Source organism: Danio rerio, chromosome 19 (genome assembly GCF_049306965.1).
Source record: "Danio rerio strain Tuebingen ecotype United States chromosome 19, GRCz12tu, whole genome shotgun sequence".
Classification (NCBI taxonomy): domain Eukaryota; kingdom Metazoa; phylum Chordata; class Actinopteri; order Cypriniformes; family Danionidae; genus Danio; species Danio rerio.
In genome coordinates this window covers 51,278,769-51,297,500 of record NC_133194.1, presented here as the reverse complement: position 1 = coordinate 51,297,500, position 18,732 = coordinate 51,278,769, and the positions used below count along the sequence as shown (strand labels likewise).

Here is an 18,732-nt window from a genome sequence, read left to right as displayed (position 1 = left end):
TTGATTTTCTCTTATTTCTAATTTAACCTTCAGATTTTTAGATTGTCAGTATGTATGTACACTCACCGAAAGCGGAATAACCACTTTACATTACTGTATAAATGTGAATGTTGTTTAATTAAAAGTTACAAGTTTATTGCAATACCATTTAACACCTTTTAAAGACTCCATGTTTTGCTGATTGTAAGCAGGGCTGCAGGATGTTGGAGAAATCTGACATTGCAGTAATCTATTATTGTGCGAACGTTTCTCTGTAATATTATATGAATACTGTTTCACCAGATGCCTATTTCTATCTGCACAGAATTGATGATTTCTGATTGAGCGTGACATATCCCATAATGCATGTGTGATCTCTCTAACGCATGTGCGGTATGTTTCAGGTGTTCAAGCGTTTCGTGGAGATCGGCCGCGTGGCCTTCATCGCTTTCGGTCCTCATGAGGGGAAACTGGTGGCCATCGTGGACGTGATCGACCAGAACAGGGTGAGTCCAGCACAGACTGACCCTAATGCACTGTATATGATACTCACGTCACTAACTCGTACTTCTGTTCTTATCTTCTTTTTCGTTCTTTTACATCACATTTGATCTGTTTTTTTAATAATTTTTATTATTTGATTTTATTTTTCTTGTTTATGTGAAGCACTTTGAATTGCCACTGTGTGTGAAATGTGCTATAGACATAAACTCTCCTCGCCTTAACTAGAGCCTCAGGGTTTGTGAGAGCAGAAATTTGCATATTTGCACAGGTCTTTTAGTCTATTGTTGGGTTTATTTACTTAAGAAAATGTATGTGGTCACTTTACAATACGCTTTCATTTTTGTTAATGCGTTTACTGATTATACTCCTACAATCTTAGTTCAACATTTACTAATGTGTTATTGGCACTAATGCATGTCTGTTCACATCAGTAACACTATGCACTATATATGTATGATCACAATGCACTCAGAGTTAACATGAACTAACAATGAAGGACTGTATTTTCATTAATTAACATGAAGAAATACTGTATATAATACTGTTCATGTTAGTAAATATATTTACTATCGTAACCTTGTTATAAAGCGTTACCATACATAAATATATAAATCCTGTTTTTATTTATTGCAGGAAATTGGCCTGAAAATAAATGACACTTGGTATATTATAATTTCGAGAGCAGACATGATCAGACTGTCTATACTAGATGTGGAATTGAGCATTCTAGGTTGACTTATTGGTATCTACTCAATAATGAAGACCCACCTACATGTAATTCCTGCCAGGCTGCTCTTACTGTCAAACATATTCTGCTGGAATGTGGAAGTTTGAATACAATTAGGGAACATTTATAAGGAGAGTACTTCTGGACATTTTTAAAGGCACCACCAGGGAGAATCTTAAATCATTTATCAAACATTAAACTGAAAAATCATGTTTAACTTTGAATATATTTTGTGAATTTTATTTATTTATATTTTTATATTTATCTTAGTCTTTATTATATGACTTGCTTTATTTATCAAATAAGAGAAACTAATAGGATCTGCATTGTAAATGTTGTTTTCTTCTTGATTTTAGTTTCATGTGGCAATATTATACTGTATCGTCACTGTTAAACAATCCTGCTACTTATTAATCATTACTACAAGTGTCTACTACTGTTTTTTGTCTCTTAATATTTATATTTAAGTAGTTAATAGATCATAAAAATGCATTTATTCAATCTAGTGCATGAAAATAAGACATAAATAATCTTATGCTTTCTAACACACATGCGTTGACATCGATCAGCTCAAATTAGAAAGTGTGTTCTCCAATAAAGCCCGTCTTCAGTTGTGTAGTAATATTATTAATAATAATAATGATGATTATGATTATGATGATGATGATGGTGAATATGAAGAATAATGTGTGTGTTGTGTGTTTCAGGCTCTGGTAGACGGACCGTGCACTGGAGTGAAGCGTCAGGCGCTGCCCTTCAAGTGTCTGCAGCTCACAGATTACGTCATTAAAGTCCCTCACAGGTCACAATCTATCCTGCTTCACTGGAGATCAGTGTTCTTTCTTTAATTTCAGACATGATTTGAGGTTATTTGTGTATGTTGAGGTGTGGGTGATGTACAGAGCTGATGTGTGTCCTCCGTGAAGAGCTGCTTTATCTTCTGTCTTATCAGGGATGTCCAAACTCAGTCCTGGAGGGCCGGTGTCCTGCAGCTCCAGCTTGCCTCAACACACCTGCACGGATGTTTCTAGAAAGCCTAGTAAGAGCTGTATTAGCTAGCCCAGGTGTGTCTGATTGGGGTTGATAGTAAACTCTGCAGGACACCGGCCCTCCAGGACTGAGTTTAGACACCCCTGCTCTACACCATTCAGCTCTTCAGCATGCACTCTTCAGGATCTCTCTTCAGACAAGCCTCCACTAATGTCAAATATGTGAAATTTGATTATCTGTGTGTGTGTGTGTGTGTTCAGTGCCCGTCAGAAGTACGTGCGACGCGCCTGGGAAAAGGCTGAGATCAGCAAGAAGTGGGAGGAGAGCAGCTGGGCCAAGAAGATCGAGGCCAGGAAGAAGGTAAACACACACACTTACATGAGCAGATTCACACACACACACACACACCTACATGAGCAGATTCACACACACACACACACCTACATGAGCAGATTCACACACACACACACACACACACACCTACATGAGCAGATTCTCACACACACACACACACACCTACATGAGCAGATTCACACACACACACACACACACCTACATGAGCAGATTCTCACACAAACCTATGCAGATTTTCTCTCACACACACACACATGCAGATTCACACGCACAGGAAATGGAACATGTAAAGCAGCTGATGGTGTTTTTCAGAGTGTTTTAGCTGCAGTATTGTGACGACATCCTATATGTAAAACACACACTTTTACTGTAAATGCCCCGTGTGTGTGTGTGTGTGTGTGTGTGTGTGTGTGTGTGCGCGTGTGTGTTTAATGATGCGATTTTTCTCTGCATTATTTGAGCTCTTTATGGAGTGAGGAACAGTATATGTGACCTGGAACACACACACACACACACACACACACCTTATTTTGGCTGTATTTGGCAGCAGACACACATTATTCCATGTGTATATAAAAGTGTTTTGTTTTCGGCCAGAAGCAGCAGGTTATGATATTTTGTAGGTATTTTAACATTAAACTCTCCTTTTGAAGAGTGTTTTGTCAGTGTTTAGACATTTCATATTTAGATATAATATTCCGCTGGTTCTGTACGCCTCAGATTGCAGATCTTCAGAGTTTTCTCTCCGCTAAACATTGTTTAATCCTCACATTAATGAAAGGATGAGTGATTGAGCTGGTGCATGAAGTGTAATCTCTGTAGACTGTGTGTGACTGAGACGTTCTGCTGAACAGAGAGTGTCGGTCCAGTGTTCAGAGCTGAAGTCAATGATACAGCCTGACCTGTTCACTGCTATAATATTGTGAATGTTTCTCTGTATAATGCATAGTGTGTTGCTCCTCATGTTTTCACAATGTGAAGAGCGTTCGCTGTGATCACACCCTAACTCTCCATTTCAAACACTTATCTTTGTCCTGGCGCACGTCTGCTCTCTTCATCTACATTGATTACAATATCAGACAGTATTGAAAGTAATAAAATAATAATAACTTTATTAACTTATATTAGTGGTGTTTGTATTTTTATTAGTGGAAATATTACATGCTCACACAATAAAGTTAATAAAATGTCATCATTTATTAATCATAGTTGATGTTCACTGCTGCATTATTAAAATACACAACTGTTATTAAACTTAATTATCTCTTTTCTTCCGTCAGAGAGCTGCAATGTCTGACTTTGATCGCTACAAGGTGTCGAAGGCCAAGAAAATGGTGAGTGTGTGTAAGAGTGTGTGTGTGTGTGTGTGTGTGTGAGTGAGTGAGTGAGTGAGTGTGTGTGAGGACTGAAATAAAGTACAGCAGTGTGAACAGCAGTGTCTGTTTGTTGAATTGAGATTACACTGCATCTTCATGCCAGCTAACTCTCATCAGATCATCAGTCGACTGTTAGGGTTAGGGTTAGTTGACGGGTACTTGCAGAGTGTCTTCTAGTCAGTAAATGTGTGTTGAAGGAGCAGATCAGCAGATATCGATCAGACAGTCTGCTAATACTCCAATACACCATCAGAATAAAGTGTTAGCATGTATTTTTCAATTTATTAATGAAGTGTGGTTTTATTTCTCTTCAGTTTGTCATAGCATGAAGATTTTCAGCATGTGCAGTGTTTTCAGCTCTCGTTCTCTCTCCATCTCTAACATGATCATCAGTGCTGAAATCCTTCAACTCTTGAGTTCTAATGACGTGTTTAAGCTTTGAAAAGTGATTATCGTTATATAAACCACTCGCTTCATCAATGTCCTGCTAATTAGGCAGTAGCGTCAGTGATTGAGTGTTGGGCTTCTGTGTGTTTATATTGAGGATCTGAATAATGATGTAGAGGACAGTAAATGATGCTCATTCAGTTAATCTGATCTGAAATGTAGAAATAAAACAGGCCAGCACTGAATTACTGCCGTTTACTCTCTTTAATGAATCCTGAAATCACTGTTGGTTGAGTTGTTTTATTTCACTACACTAGTGAATAATCTACAGATAGCATCAGATTTGATGTAGTGTGGAGACGAACTCTCCGACTGTCCCTCAAGAGTTTGCATGACCTTTCATGGACACACACTGCTGCGCTTTGCATAATATTAAAATAGTTTTAGTCTGAATATACTTTTGCATGACTTTTAGAGAACAGGTTATTTCTGGGCTCATGTACTTGTGTTAGTGTGGCTGTGAACCCTGTGTCTGATCGCTCGAGTCGTCTTACTGTTCATCTACGTTTAACACTTTTGAAGATGCATTATTTGGGTGTTTAAGTTGTCCGGACATGTTTGACTTCAGTGATTTTATATGTTTTTCATGCAGTATAGAGGAGTTATATTGTGGTGAATGGAGTGTAAATAAATGCAGTGAACACACATCACTGATGTTGAATATATTAGACTAACATATATAAATGAATCCTTGGTGTTTAGTGTCAGGACTTGAACTCTATATGGTGTTCTGGACATGTCCCGACTGTAAACTAATGCTGCTTTGAGTAAAAGATTAACGCTGTGTTTGTGTTTGTCTCTGCAGAGGAATAAGATCATCAGACACGAGATGAAGAAGCTCCAGAAAGCTGCGGCTCAGAAGAAAGCATAAACTCTCAATAAACCAGTTTAACTGTAAAGCAGACTCTGCTCGTCTCTTAAACTCAGTGTATTTTCAGATCATTGCTCTGATCTTTCTTCAGTGTGGAACCTTTACTTTATAGATGTTAGTTTATGGTGTGTTTACTGGTTCTGAGCTTTTACTTTAGGATTATTTCTTCTGAAAAAAGAACAGAAAAGACTTGAATTCAAATGATACGTGCACACATTACTATATCATCCTTTTATATATTAGACTGATTTACTCTTCCGGTTACAAAACATACAAATGTGTAAGAAATCTATATTTTGATGGAAACAAAACCATTTCACTCTCCAAATCTATAAAACACACAGAAACTGGTCTGCATTTTGGTAAAATCTGTTTATTTTGCATGACCTGTTAACTGTAAAAGGCTGTAACTGTAAAATGTGCGTGCAAGAAGCAACCTTCATTTAATAATACAGCTTTCTTTAACCAGTCTTGATCTCAATGTTTTAGCATGTTGAATTGTAGCCAGACACACATCTGTTTGTTTTGCAGTCTGCTGTTGGCATGGTTTATCCAAATATGATCGTCACTTCCTCGTCCTGCAGGGTTTCGCATTTTCATCAAAGTGTCAGATCATTGCACCTCTAATGTAAATGGTTCAAGAAGTTTCTTATGCAATGATCACTTATTTTAATAGCTATTGGTTTTAAGAGTGGTTCACTTCAGATGAACATGTATTTATGGAAAAAAAAAAAACAACAATTAAAGTATTTAACATGTTTTCAGAGCACATAACAATCTCTTGCACATTGAATTAGATGTGGACATCAGAACAGAGCTCCTCTGCAGTCATGTTCATTATAAAAGTTACCTGGAAAAAGGGCTTTTAGCTGCTTCACACTGGGCTTTTCCTCCCGTAGACTTCCATTTATACACTCGCGAATGCATCGGACCGCAAACGCAGGTTCATGCGTTAAGTTTCGCAGGTTGCTGCGATGCAAAGTTCAAGCTTGGTGAACTCTGACCTGCTAAATCGCATCACTACACTTTTTAGACCAATTTAGGAACAAAATATGAAATCTCTGGACAGAAATTTAATACATGGAGCAATCACTTGCGCTTTAAATGTCTAATCATCTTTTTTAATCTCGCCCCATTTTGCAGCGCCTTACGACAGAATTTCACATGCTCAAACTCTGAGAGGGGTCTGGCTGCAGACCTGGTGCAGTGCAATCTGGGCTGCATCCAATGCTTTTTAATGCGCTCACCTAACCCCACCCCTACCTGTCACAGTGACGTCACTCGCTCCATTTGAGTGCATTGTGTCTGACATTGCATCGCTGAGTGATGCAGTCTCAGCTTGCATCTTAAAGGCTGCATCCAGATACTGTTGGAAACTGGTGTGATCGCAGCTTTACTGAAGTGTCTCACCTCCATTAAAAACAAATTAGCCAATTAAACACAATCATGTGTAACGAGTTAAAACATTGATATAAACAATCTTTATTATAGTCACAACTAAAATCATAAGACATAAAAGCACTAGAGTCATTTAGAGCTGCCAAAGGATTCTTCACATACTACATTTACACAACCTGCACATGCATGTATTTATGCACACGTGTATAATGCACACACTGTATAGAAAATACTTACATTTATATATAAATACAAGCATTTTATACTGCACAAAACCATATACCAAATGTTGTAAATGTTGATGTGGATGCAGTCGACCATTTGACAGCGCTAATTATTTACTATTTAAAAATCTTCAAGGTAAAATGGATTAAAAATGTAATGCAAAGATGAGCTGTGCAGTGAGAGATGAAGGAAGAGAAGTTTCATCTGCAGCCGACGAAGGCCTCGTTGTAGATCTCCATCTTCTTGAAGGAGCTCCTGCGGGATGAAGATTTCTGCTTGAAGATTGGAGAGCGAAGGAAACGAGTGTCTGTGAATTTATCACCGCGCCGCAGCTTCCTGAACACAGAACAACAATTCAATAAGACTATTCGTCTGAGACGCAGCTCTGCTACTGTTATTTTGCAACTCGATGCTGCAAAAAGAAAAAAACACCTTTAATAAAGTCCAAATGGAGATCTGAAGAATTAAACATGACTGATAAAATGATTTTATATTCACAGAAGTTAATGTAAATGTTCTGATGAAGCATGATCACAATATTTGAATGATTTCTGGCATAAAAGGAGAATCAATAATTCTGACACACAACACCGATGTAAAGCATGTAAATGAATCATCTGTTCTGAATGAATCATTTGAATAAAGTGACTCATTAAAGCATCGCTTCACTTGCAGAATGGAAATATCCTGATGTACTCTTCCTCCTCCTCATCAGAACATTCAGTAACAGCAGTTTATCTCCATACAGTGGACTTCCCAGATGAGGAAGAACAGTCTGACAGAACAATAAATCCCGAGAGGAGGAATGAGAGAAATTAAACTGAGCCATGTTTTAACCTCTCAAACCTGCATCCAGAGCCAGCAGATCTGTCGAGACGTATTTTTATTTGTCATTTCTTTAAGAAAACAGTCTATATGCCTAAAGGTGATTTCAATACCTTCTGAAGACTTTTTAAAGACCTTCTCTGAATATTTTAAGACTTCATCAACACTTCAAGTTCTAATCAGCATCAAGCCTTTACCTGAACATACAGTTGTAGATGAATAAATGAATGGAGAACAACAGAACTCAGATTAGCTCAGAAGAAACTAAGCTAGAAATAATAAGACATGATCAGCAATGCAGTGATTGGCTGACGGCACAGCAGCGTAATGACATCATCTGATTAATATTCAATGATCCATGTGAGCAAAATTACATCACATTTGTGGTGAACGGTTTGTTCAATATGATACACAGTAACTCTCTCCACGTGTTGAGGGCTGCAGGCGCTGCACCTTCATCTGTCGAGAGTCTCTAGCAATTTATTTGGTTTAACAGTTACAGCAGATTGTCTTTACTGTAGTAGACCAGGTCTATTTTAGTTTCTTAATCAGTGTAAGGAATGTCTGCAACTTATGCGAAGCATCAAATCTCCGGCATATTAACCGTCTCAACATGAGCATGACTGCACACATTATTATAGAACAACAAACAAACAAAAAACAGTGGAATATTGTGCAGGTCATTATCGTATAGAAATATGCAGAAGCTGCGTCGGGACCTAAAAATCGCACACATTTGTATCTAATGAGTCCATATTAATAAATGTTCTCTTTGATCCCCTTTGTGGAGATCCACGCCGTTTTTGCACGTTTATTTCTGAGTGCAGATTGCATAAGTTTCATTTAAATGTATTATTAAACACATATGTATATAAACATTAATTATTTAATATTATTCATTCATTCATTCATTTTCTTGTCGGCTTAGTCCCTTTAATAATCCGGGGTCGCCACAGCGGAATGAACCGCCAACTTATCCAGCAAGTTTTTTATGCAGCGGATGCCCTTCCAGCTGCAACCCATCTCTGGGAAACATCCACACACACATTCACACACACACACTCATACACTACGGACAATTTAGCCTACCCAATTCACCTGTACCGCATGTGTTTGGACTGTGGGGGAAACCAGAGCACCTGGAGGAAACCCACGCGAAGGCAGGGAGAACATGCAAACTCCACACAGAAACACCAACTGAGCCGAGGTTCGAACCAGCGACCTTCTTGCTGTGAGGCGACAGCACTACCTACTGCGCCACTGCCTTGCCCTTATTTAATATGAAATATTATTAATTATTATTAATGTATGTACAGTACAATCTTTTTTAAAATAATTTGACTATTTTCCTAGGTGTATATAATCTATAGACTACTACTGTAAGAAGATATCAGCTTTCTGTAAATACGTTCGGTATTACCTTTGCTTGAACTGAGCTGATTTAATCCTGTTTATATGAAATGAGCTGCTCCTGAACAGGTTTGAGCTAGCAGAACTGTTGCTATGACAACAAGTCTCGGATCAGCTTTGAATAACGAAACGATCCTGGATCATGTCAAATCATCAACAACCACATCCAGCGAACTGAGTAATCCACGTATGAAGAACAGATCCAGGAGTACGCAAACACACATTTCCCCATGTTTCACTACATGTGGAGAGCGTCACATCACCTTCCTGCGTTTGTCACAAATTACATGACATCACCTGGATAGAGGAGCTTGGCCGAACACGCTGAGGCACGAACCAATCATGTGATCTGAGCACGCCACTGTTAATATCAGAAGGAAAATAAATAGATTTCTGCTTTTTTGGAGTCAAACACTTTGGACGATGCTTGAACAAACCTGAAGACCTCGTGAACACAAATACTTCAAGTTTTAATACTTCAAATGCTCAATCAACACTAGTTAACACCATAGAGGACACCACGGCGGAAGTGTTTCTGTTAGACAGGTCATGTTCTGTGTGGTAAACTCTTTCAGTCACGCAGAGCTGATGTAGATTGGGTTGTTATGAATGGGTATATACACAGAAGTGCCTCTGAAATCTCCCAGTGAAAGCTTCATGCGACTATTTTCAGTTTCATAAGGTCCTTTCACAGCAGATAATGTAGATTTATAATCAGTTTAACAACAGCACTTACGCCTAGCCTGCTTTACTGAGCTCAAGATGCCTTCATATTCATATTGGGTCATGTTTGATCAATGTGACGCCCCCTGTATTCACCGCTACTCTGAATATTCACTCTGAAACAGCGTGTTAGAATGGCTCAGTAATGAGTGTGATTCCTGCACACCGCCGGCCAAACACTGAGCAAGCGGTAGTGGCTTTAGGACAGTGTGAGATTCATGAGTGAGAGTGATGATGAGTTCTGCTGCTACATAATTGAACACCTGCTAGATGTTATACAGTTGTTGATTGGGAATTGTATTATCATAAAGTACTGTAAAGTTTCTTAATGGTGAACAACATGATCTAGTGGGTCTCTGTTATCCTTAAGGTGCGCGTTCGTGATTTCAGGAGGCGTGGCTTTGGACAACAGGGGAGGGATTGTGTTTGAAAGATAATATGCTGACCGGTTAGCATTTAGGCAGATCACCGACTGCACCTTAACCATCATGCAGAAAAATCCTGCGTATTTTCTTCATCAAAATATTAATAATAATCATCATCATTAACGTTTCTTCATGATTAAAGAGAGAAAGAAATGAACATCTTGGATGACATGAGTAAAGGATCAGCATTCTAAAAGTGAAGTAACCCACACAAAAACACACACTCCTGGCATTAAAGTTAGTGAGCTATGCTCGAACTCATCTGTGTGTGTGTGTGTGAGACGTACGTGTTAATGGAGGGCTCTTTGTAGTTGACTGCGCTGGCGGCTCGGCGCTGGCGTCTGCAGCTCTGTGGTGTGTGTCCTGCGCTGCTGGACGTCTGACGCGCTGCTGGACACACCACATTACTCACATCACTCAAAGCCAAGCCCAGAAAGGAGCGAAGCACCAGCCCGCCTGCACAAACACCAGTGTGTGTGAGAGAGAGAGAGAGTGTGTGAAGCTCAGAATCACCAGAAACACGTGTGCAGCACACACAGATGATGATGATACAGCAGCTGTGTTACCTGTCCTCCTGCGGGCCGGCTGTGGCTGCTGGTTCTCCTGGTTCTGCTGGAACTCAAACACTGGGCTCTGGAGCAGCAGGAGCTCCGGCTCTGCAGGACTCATCATGGACACCAGAGACTCTGCTGGAGCTGTGGACACACAGTTACACACTCAGAACACACACTCACTTAATGAATGAATGAGGGAGGGATTGAGTGCATGTATGAGTGAGTGCAGTAATAAATGAATGCATGACCAAAAGAAGTGTGACTACATGCACAAATGAATGAATTAATGCATGAGAGAGAGAGTGCATGAATGAGTGGGCCAATTAAAAAAATGCATGAGTGAATGAATGAGTCAGGGAGTGAATGCATGAGTGGATGAATGCATGAGTGAATGAATGCATGAGTGGATGAATGAGTCAGGGAGTGAATGCATGAGTGAATGAATGCATTGAGTGAATGAATATAGAAATGCATGAGTGAATGAATGAGTCAGGGAGTGAATGCATGAGTGGATGAATGCATGAGTGAATGAATGCGTGAGTGGATGAATGAGTCAGGGAGTGAATGCATGAGTGGATGAATGCATGAGTGAATGAATATAGAAATGCATGAGTGAATGAATGAGTCAGGGAGTGAATGCATGATTGGATGAATGCATGAGTGAATGAATGCATGAGTGGATGAATGAGTCAGGGAGTGAATGCATGAGTGGATGAATGCATGAGTGAGTGAATATAGAAATGCATGAGTGGATGAATGAGTCAGGGAGTGAATGCATGAGTGGATGAATGCATGAGTGAGTGAATATAGAAACGCATGAGTGGATGAATGCACAGGCAGATGATGCACACATGAGCTCAGCTGTGGTGGGCCGCTCTGCAGGTCAGATGCTCTCCTCTTCTCCTCAGCATCACAGACTGGAGACGTGAACAGAAGATCTGCTGTGTCCTGCTCCTCCATCACTGCAGCAGCAGAGCAGCTTCCTGCATGGCAACACAACACACGAGGACGAGGAGAGTTCAGGTTTAAGAGGAAGACTCCTCAAACAATACAGTATTACTATTCAAATCAAAACCCTGGCAAAGAAGTGAAAACTACTGAAAATCTGACAGGAGAGCTGATGATTCTCTCCAACTGAATCAGATATTATTAATCAATATTATCATCATTATTATTGTTTAAACAGGAGTTAAATGAGAAATGTCCCTGTCTACTATCTACAATAGCAGTTAGCATCATGAAATGGTTGTAGTTTATAATGTTATTGCTCTGGATCATGGAATCATCATGCTATAGTGCCTTCTGAAGGATGGTGAACACTGAAGCCTGCAGTAATGATGAAATAAATCACACCTGAAATATCCTCACACAGAAACACCTCTATTAGACTGAAGAAATATTCAGTGTTTTGCAGAATAGTCCTGTCATCATAAACCCAAAAGCTCAGCGTTGGTGAGCAGATGCTGAGTGTACCTGTGCTGTGTGTCTGCATGTTGTTGGAGCGGCGTTTGGATCGGGCTCGTCTGGCTGCAGGACTGCAGGCTCTCCGGATTCTCCTGTTGGGGATGTACGGCGTCTCCTCCTCTTCCTCCTGCTCTTCCTCCTCTTCCTCAACCTCCATTGGGCTGCTGGTTTTCCCTGTTGAGATTAAGAGTAAGGCATATGCAGGAATCCTAATTTTAATACCTTTTTAAAGACCATTTCAGAATATTTTAAGACCTTGTCGCCATATCAAGATATATATATATATAAACACACGCACAAACACAGTTGAGGTCAGAATTATAGAATTATATAGAAGTGTCTTGAAGAATATCTAGTCTAATATTATTTCCTGTCATCATGACAAAGAGAAAATACATCAGTTATTAGAGATGAGTTATTAACACTATTATGATTAGAGATGTGTTGGAGAAATCTGCTCTCTGTTAAACAGAAACTGGGGGAAATAAACAGGGGGCGAATAATTGAGGGTGAGCAGATGCTGAGTGTACCTGTGCTGTGTGTCTGCATGTTGTTGGAGTGGCGTTTGGATCGGGCTCGTCTGGCTGCAGGACTGCAGGCTCTCCGGATTCTCCTGTTGGGGATGTACGGCGTCTCCTCCTCCTCTTCCTTCTCCTCATCCTGCTCCTCCATTGGGCTGCTGTTCTCCATCCTGATGGGCAGTGTTGGGTATAATGAGTTATGAAGTGATTAACTACTGTAATTAAACAAATGGACCAGATATATATGCACTCATATATGGGAGACGTGGTCTAAAATCTAAATCTCGATTAATTGAACAGTTTAACTCAATTACAATTAATGAATGATTATATTGTTTTGTTTGCCCGGTGAGGGATTTCTGAAAGGTGCATTGATTGATTTTAAAATAACTGAAGGAAACACACACACTATCCATGATTATTTATTAAACATCAATGTTGAACAACTGAAATTAAAACACACACTGCCTAAAACCAACAGTCAGTTACTTAAAAACAAAATGTAAATAAATAACCTGCACTCTCACAAACAAAATAAATTATTTTCAGTGTTTTCATATTAAAAGTAGAAAATAAGCAGCATCTCTTCTGAATAAAGTAACTCTTGTATATGCTGTAAATAATATTTCAACTGTGCATTTCTTGCATCTTCTGTAAACAAATATTACATATATTTATAAACATATAAACATTGCTTTCGGCTTAGTTCGTTTATTAATCAGGGGTCGCCACAGGAGAATGAACCGTCAACTTATCTAGAATATGTTTTATGCAGTGGATGCCCTTAAAGCTGCAACCCATCACTGGGAGTGTAAACAAATATTTTGATGTAAATAATAATACTAATGTAATGGAAAATATGCCGTCTCAAGGCATCTCTGGTTGAGCTTCCAATCATCGTCAATGTATAAATAAAGCCTTAACAGAGCAGTCATGTGACTCCACATGCAGTATGGAAAGCAACCGAAAAAAATGTTTTGGGGAAATTTTGATTACAGATTATGAATGTCGCTTTCAATTAATCGCCCTGCCCTATAGGGTATATGCCGAGCTAGTGTAGTTCCCATACTGATAGACTTCTGGTGACCTGTTATTGTGAGTTTTTTCCATTTTATACAGTTATTTTACAGCATGGATGCTGTAATGTCATTAAAACACAATCAGTTAAACAGACATTGGCATTCATTTAGTTGCTCAAGCGTAAAACAAGACAAAAAGACTTTTTTTGATTTTTTTGATTGGAAAGTCGCTTCCCTCAAAATATAATAAGATCCATGTGGAATTTATTTCCCTAAAGCCTTTATCTTTATCTTAAATCAGAATTGCTAGTGGTGTGAATAATTTTAGGCTTGACTAAATATAAATCTCCATCCATCTTTCTACACACATCTAGTTTAGTTCATTTCTGTATTTCATATATATATATATATATATATATATATATATATATATATATATATATATATATATATATATATATATATATATACACACACACATATACATACATACACACACACACAAAATTAACATACATGATACACACAAACAGTTCAAAACTAAATCCGTCCTCCTGTGAAATGAATTGTTTTTCAAATATTTGCTGTTCAATGGAGAAAAGATTTCACAGCATTTTTAAACAATAATAGTTTTAATTAAATCTCTTATAGCTATATACATCATCACAGTGTATACTATCTGACTAGACATTTTTCAAGACACTAGTATTCAGCTTAAATTAACATTGAAAGGCTTCACTAGGTTCATTGTGCAGGTCACTGAACAGCAGTAACTTACCCATCAGCTGCAGCAGCGTGCGGTTCTGGTTCTGTCTCGGTGTGTTTGTGTTTGTCTCTGAACGGTGTGAGGTGAACGGCCTCCTCGCAGTCGAAATCAAAGGTGTCGTTTCCTCCCAGTGAGGAGTTGAGGCGGTCGACTGGGGTCAGCGTGGCTCCTGCTCGGCTCTGTGGTCGCTCTCTGCTCTTGGATCGGGCTCGGGGTCTGTGGTTCTCCCAGGGCTTCTTCAGCGGGGCCCGATCCGCCTTGCGGCCTCGCTCCGCTTTAGGCTGTGCGCTCCTCTTCTTGCGCGCTGGAGCTTCAGCAATGCAGAGCTGGACGTCAGGCTCCACCGGCTGCACACGGGCCTCCTGTCAAGACACATTCACACATTTACAATCAAAAAATATGATTATAATGAAAGTCAAAGGAGCAAAAAAAGCACCGACATAATGTGTATTGATGCTGAAACAGAGAAAGTTGTAGCTAAATTAAGACTCAGAATCAGCCCAGAGTGGATGAAAACAACCCGGCAGCACCTACTTCAGCCTGCTGATGTTGATGTAGGTCCTCTACACTGGGCTGGGCTCCACTCTCCTCCATCTGCTCAGGGTTTGAGTTAAAGCGAGAGCTGCGTCTCCGCTTCATCCCAGAGCAGCGTTTCCTCCTCATTCCCACTGTAGGAGGCAAAGACACGGATCGAGCATCTGAAACACACACACTGACCGATTACTCAGTGCCACATCAGAAAGATCATTATAAATAAAAGCAATAATACAACAACTTTATAAATTAATAACATAGATTATACATGACATTTAAAAGCAGTAACTAGGTTAATTAGGCAAGTTAAAGTGAGTTAAGAGCAAAGAGCAAAACAGTGGCTTGTTCTACAGACAATAATAAGTTGGTTAGTGTGATAATTTGCTAAATAATTGTGAAATAATTTGTGTATAATTTTCATTAATGCAGATGTGTGTATGCAGAGTATATACAGGCATCAGAGAGTGAAATTCAATACTTTTAAGACCTTTTTTAAGACTCTTTCCATACATTTTAAGACCTTAAAATCACTTTAGGTTTCAACCGGAAACACTGGTGAGATTTTAACTTGCAGCATATCTACTAAATATTAACAATAGAAAGTAATCGAAAAATAAAATATTATTCATATACTGCATAAAAATCTATTAAATCTAGCTAATTCAGCAGGTTGTCGCTAATAGAACTGCAGAAATAATGGTGTTGCTTTTGTTTCTGCAGTAAACAAAGCAGCATGATGTCAAATCTAGCAGGATTTCATTGATTTAATTAACTACACAGCATCCTGATATTCGCAGATTTAATTCAGGCAAACTTTAGCACACACTGCATAATCAATTTAATACCTTACCAACATTTAATACCTTACAAAATAGCATTTAAGACTTTTAAATAATTCTTAAGGGCCTTACTTTTCTCCACACTGATTTATCAACTTTTATTACTTTTTAAGACCTCGAGGACACCCTGGTATGAGAAGTGAAACTACCTGCAGAGAGACGTGCCTCTGCTGACGGAAGCTGCTGGACATCATCACACACATCCACAGGCCTGAGAGAAACACACACACAAAAAAAAAAAAAAAAAAAAAAAAAAACACACAGACAAAAAGTCAGAAAAATATTTCATGATCTAAATGTGCCTGACCAGAGTTTTGTAAAAAAATTAAGAATAATAATAAAAAATAAATAAATAAATAAACAAATATATATATATATATATATACACTATTGCTCTCAATGACATTTTTTGTATTGGCAATTAAAGAATCATTATTTTATTAGGAAATAAATCTACACAGGACAAACGTAAAGTAAACAAACAAATCTATGTTAAACTCTTATAGTTTTGATGCTGGGAAACCTCTTCTAATCTTTGTAGATTCATTCATTTGTTTTTCTTTTGTAGGGTTTGGTCTTGAAATATGCTTCTTAACATTAATGTTATCAGAACCATTTTTTCTGGAAGCCACGACTCGGGATTGACTGATGATCAGTGATAAGAGAAATGCATGCATTCAAAACAAAACACTTCACTTTAAATTGTCTGACCGTGGACTGACAGGCTGAGCTGGTCTCGGGGGACTCGTCTCTTCAGGAGGAGAAACCTCCTGTGGTGTGATGAGCGCGGGTCTCTCTCTCAGTGTCCTCTTCAGCATCAGCAGGTGGAACAGCAGTGTTTGTCTCTCCTTCTTCAGCTGCAGAATGACTCCCTGCGCCTGTCGAACCTTCTCCCGCTCCGCCTGCAGAGCCACGGCCAGAGCTTTATTGTTGGCCTGAACGCTCTTCAGCACCAACGGCTTCACCGCAGCTGCAGACATACACACGACAACACAAAGTTAAAGGGGCAGTTCATGCAAAAATTAAGATCTACACATCAACCTGCTCGAGTTCCTTTCTTCTGCTGAATGAAAAACAAGATACACTGAAGAACTTTGGAGAAAATCAGCCACTGACATCCACAGTTTCAACATTCAGAATATACCGTTTAGTGTTGAACAGAAGAAAGAAACTAGTAAAACGAGTAAATGATGACAGAATTCACATTTGTGTGTGAACTGTTACTCTATTTTAATTACACGATTTACATTCTATTGATGTAACTAATGAACATATTTATTATCTGGCAAAAACTTCTCACAGATGAAAACAAAAAAAGATGCAGCATTTCTCCAAAATGAGGAGAAGCCAAAACAGAATATTATATAACACCAAGAGAAATGCACAGACATGGGGTAGACATTAATAATATACAATTTATTGGGTAAACAGGTTATAATTAAATAAATAATATGAATAATAGTCTGTATAATTACTGTTTTCACATTATTGTGATGGTTGGTTTAGTTGTAGATATTAATAAAATATAATTTATGGGTAATTTAATAAATAATACTCTGAGTAACTACTGTTTTCACATTACTGTGAGAGTTAGGGTAGACAATAATAATAAAAACATTTAACAGGTAGTTATTAAATAAATAATGTAAATAATACTCTGAATAATTACTGTTTTTATATTACTGAGAGTCAGATTTAGGGTTGGGGTTGATGTTAATAAAACGTACTTAATGGGTAATTTAATAAATAATACTTGGCATAATTACTGTTGATATATTACAGTGAGGGATGGGGTAACGTTGGTTTTATATTCGCACGTTTGTATTTCTCCTTAATAGTATAATTTCATAAAGTTTTGTTTACAAATTCTAAATAGGGAACTCAAAGTACAACATTGTTCAGTCAATTGAACAGTGCTAATGTTGTTTTAAAGTCATATTTACATGTGATTTCAGAGGGAATATTCAAAGTAACGTTACCATGGTAAACAATACAGGGAGTGTGTCATAACTTTATTTTAATTGTAACGTTAAAATTGACTATATATTCGCACATTTGGACTGTCTGCTTAATGTTTTAATATCATTTAAGTATTGTTAGCAAATTCTAAATAAGGGACTCACATTAGCAGTCAATGACTCTGTAAGTTACATTGTTCAGTGCTGCTGTTGTTTTGATGTCAAACTTACATGCAATTTCAGACTCAATACTCAAAGTTGCAAGAGTAACAAGCTGTCAATGTTGAACTATAAAGGAATGTGCGAATAAATTACTAATTTTAACGTTACTTTAATTCAGCATCAACCAGACCGAGCGTCTCTCCACCGACCTGCTCCCCGGAGCTGCACTGATCTCCGGGCCGAAGCCGCCGCGCTCAGCCGCCGGTTCCGCTTCTCCTTCATCTTCTCTTTATTGTCCTCCAGACTCTGCTGGAAGCTCTTCTTCTGCACCATCGTTGCCTCCGGTCACCACCGCCTCAAACACCCGCAGTATGTCGGTTTATTCCGTGTTTTCTCGCCTTCTCCTCCGCTGTTTTCACTCACAGACGTTGACGTTCGAAATCCTGCGCCGCGAGCTCTGATTGGACGAATAGACGGAGAGTTGCGTCACTTCCGCCTCTAGTGCAGACACCATTCCGCTAGCGATTTACTTTGTTTATTTTTGTTGTTGTATTGATATTGATGATGATAATGATAATAAAATAATAAAACTTTGAAGAACATTTTGTATATGTAGGTATAATTTAATGATTATATGGGAAATACCATGTACACAAACAAA

At 38.6% G+C, this 18,732-nt stretch overlaps 2 protein-coding genes across 3 annotated transcripts in view; one reads left to right on the top strand and one right to left on the bottom strand.

Moving 5' to 3' along the window:
- Positions 1-5,826, top strand: part of rpl14 (ribosomal protein L14) — a 6,733-nt gene extending 907 nt beyond the window's left edge. The window contains exons 2-6 of the mRNA NM_001002866.2: positions 384-485; positions 1,918-2,012; positions 2,461-2,560; positions 3,835-3,888; positions 5,183-5,826. Of these exons, the coding sequence (NP_001002866.2) occupies positions 384-485; positions 1,918-2,012; positions 2,461-2,560; positions 3,835-3,888; positions 5,183-5,248 (417 nt within the window). The 3' untranslated portion in view covers positions 5,249-5,826. The remainder of the gene's footprint in view (positions 1-383; positions 486-1,917; positions 2,013-2,460; positions 2,561-3,834; positions 3,889-5,182) is intronic.
- Positions 5,827-6,706: 880 nt separating this feature from the next.
- sgo1 (shugoshin 1) lies at positions 6,707-18,530 on the bottom strand. 2 transcript variants are annotated; one of them, XM_073931201.1, is made up of 11 exons: positions 18,281-18,530; positions 16,663-16,921; positions 16,101-16,162; positions 15,113-15,276; positions 14,591-14,940; positions 12,803-12,963; positions 12,282-12,446; positions 11,660-11,791; positions 10,821-10,949; positions 10,542-10,644; positions 6,707-7,207 (listed from the first exon to the last, which is right to left on the bottom strand). In XM_073931201.1, the coding sequence occupies exons 1-11, from the start codon at positions 18,402-18,404 to the stop codon at positions 7,072-7,074; spliced, it is 1,785 nt and encodes a 594-aa protein (XP_073787302.1). In that variant the 5' UTR covers positions 18,405-18,530; the 3' UTR covers positions 6,707-7,071.
- Between the last annotated feature and the right edge of the window lie 202 nt (positions 18,531-18,732).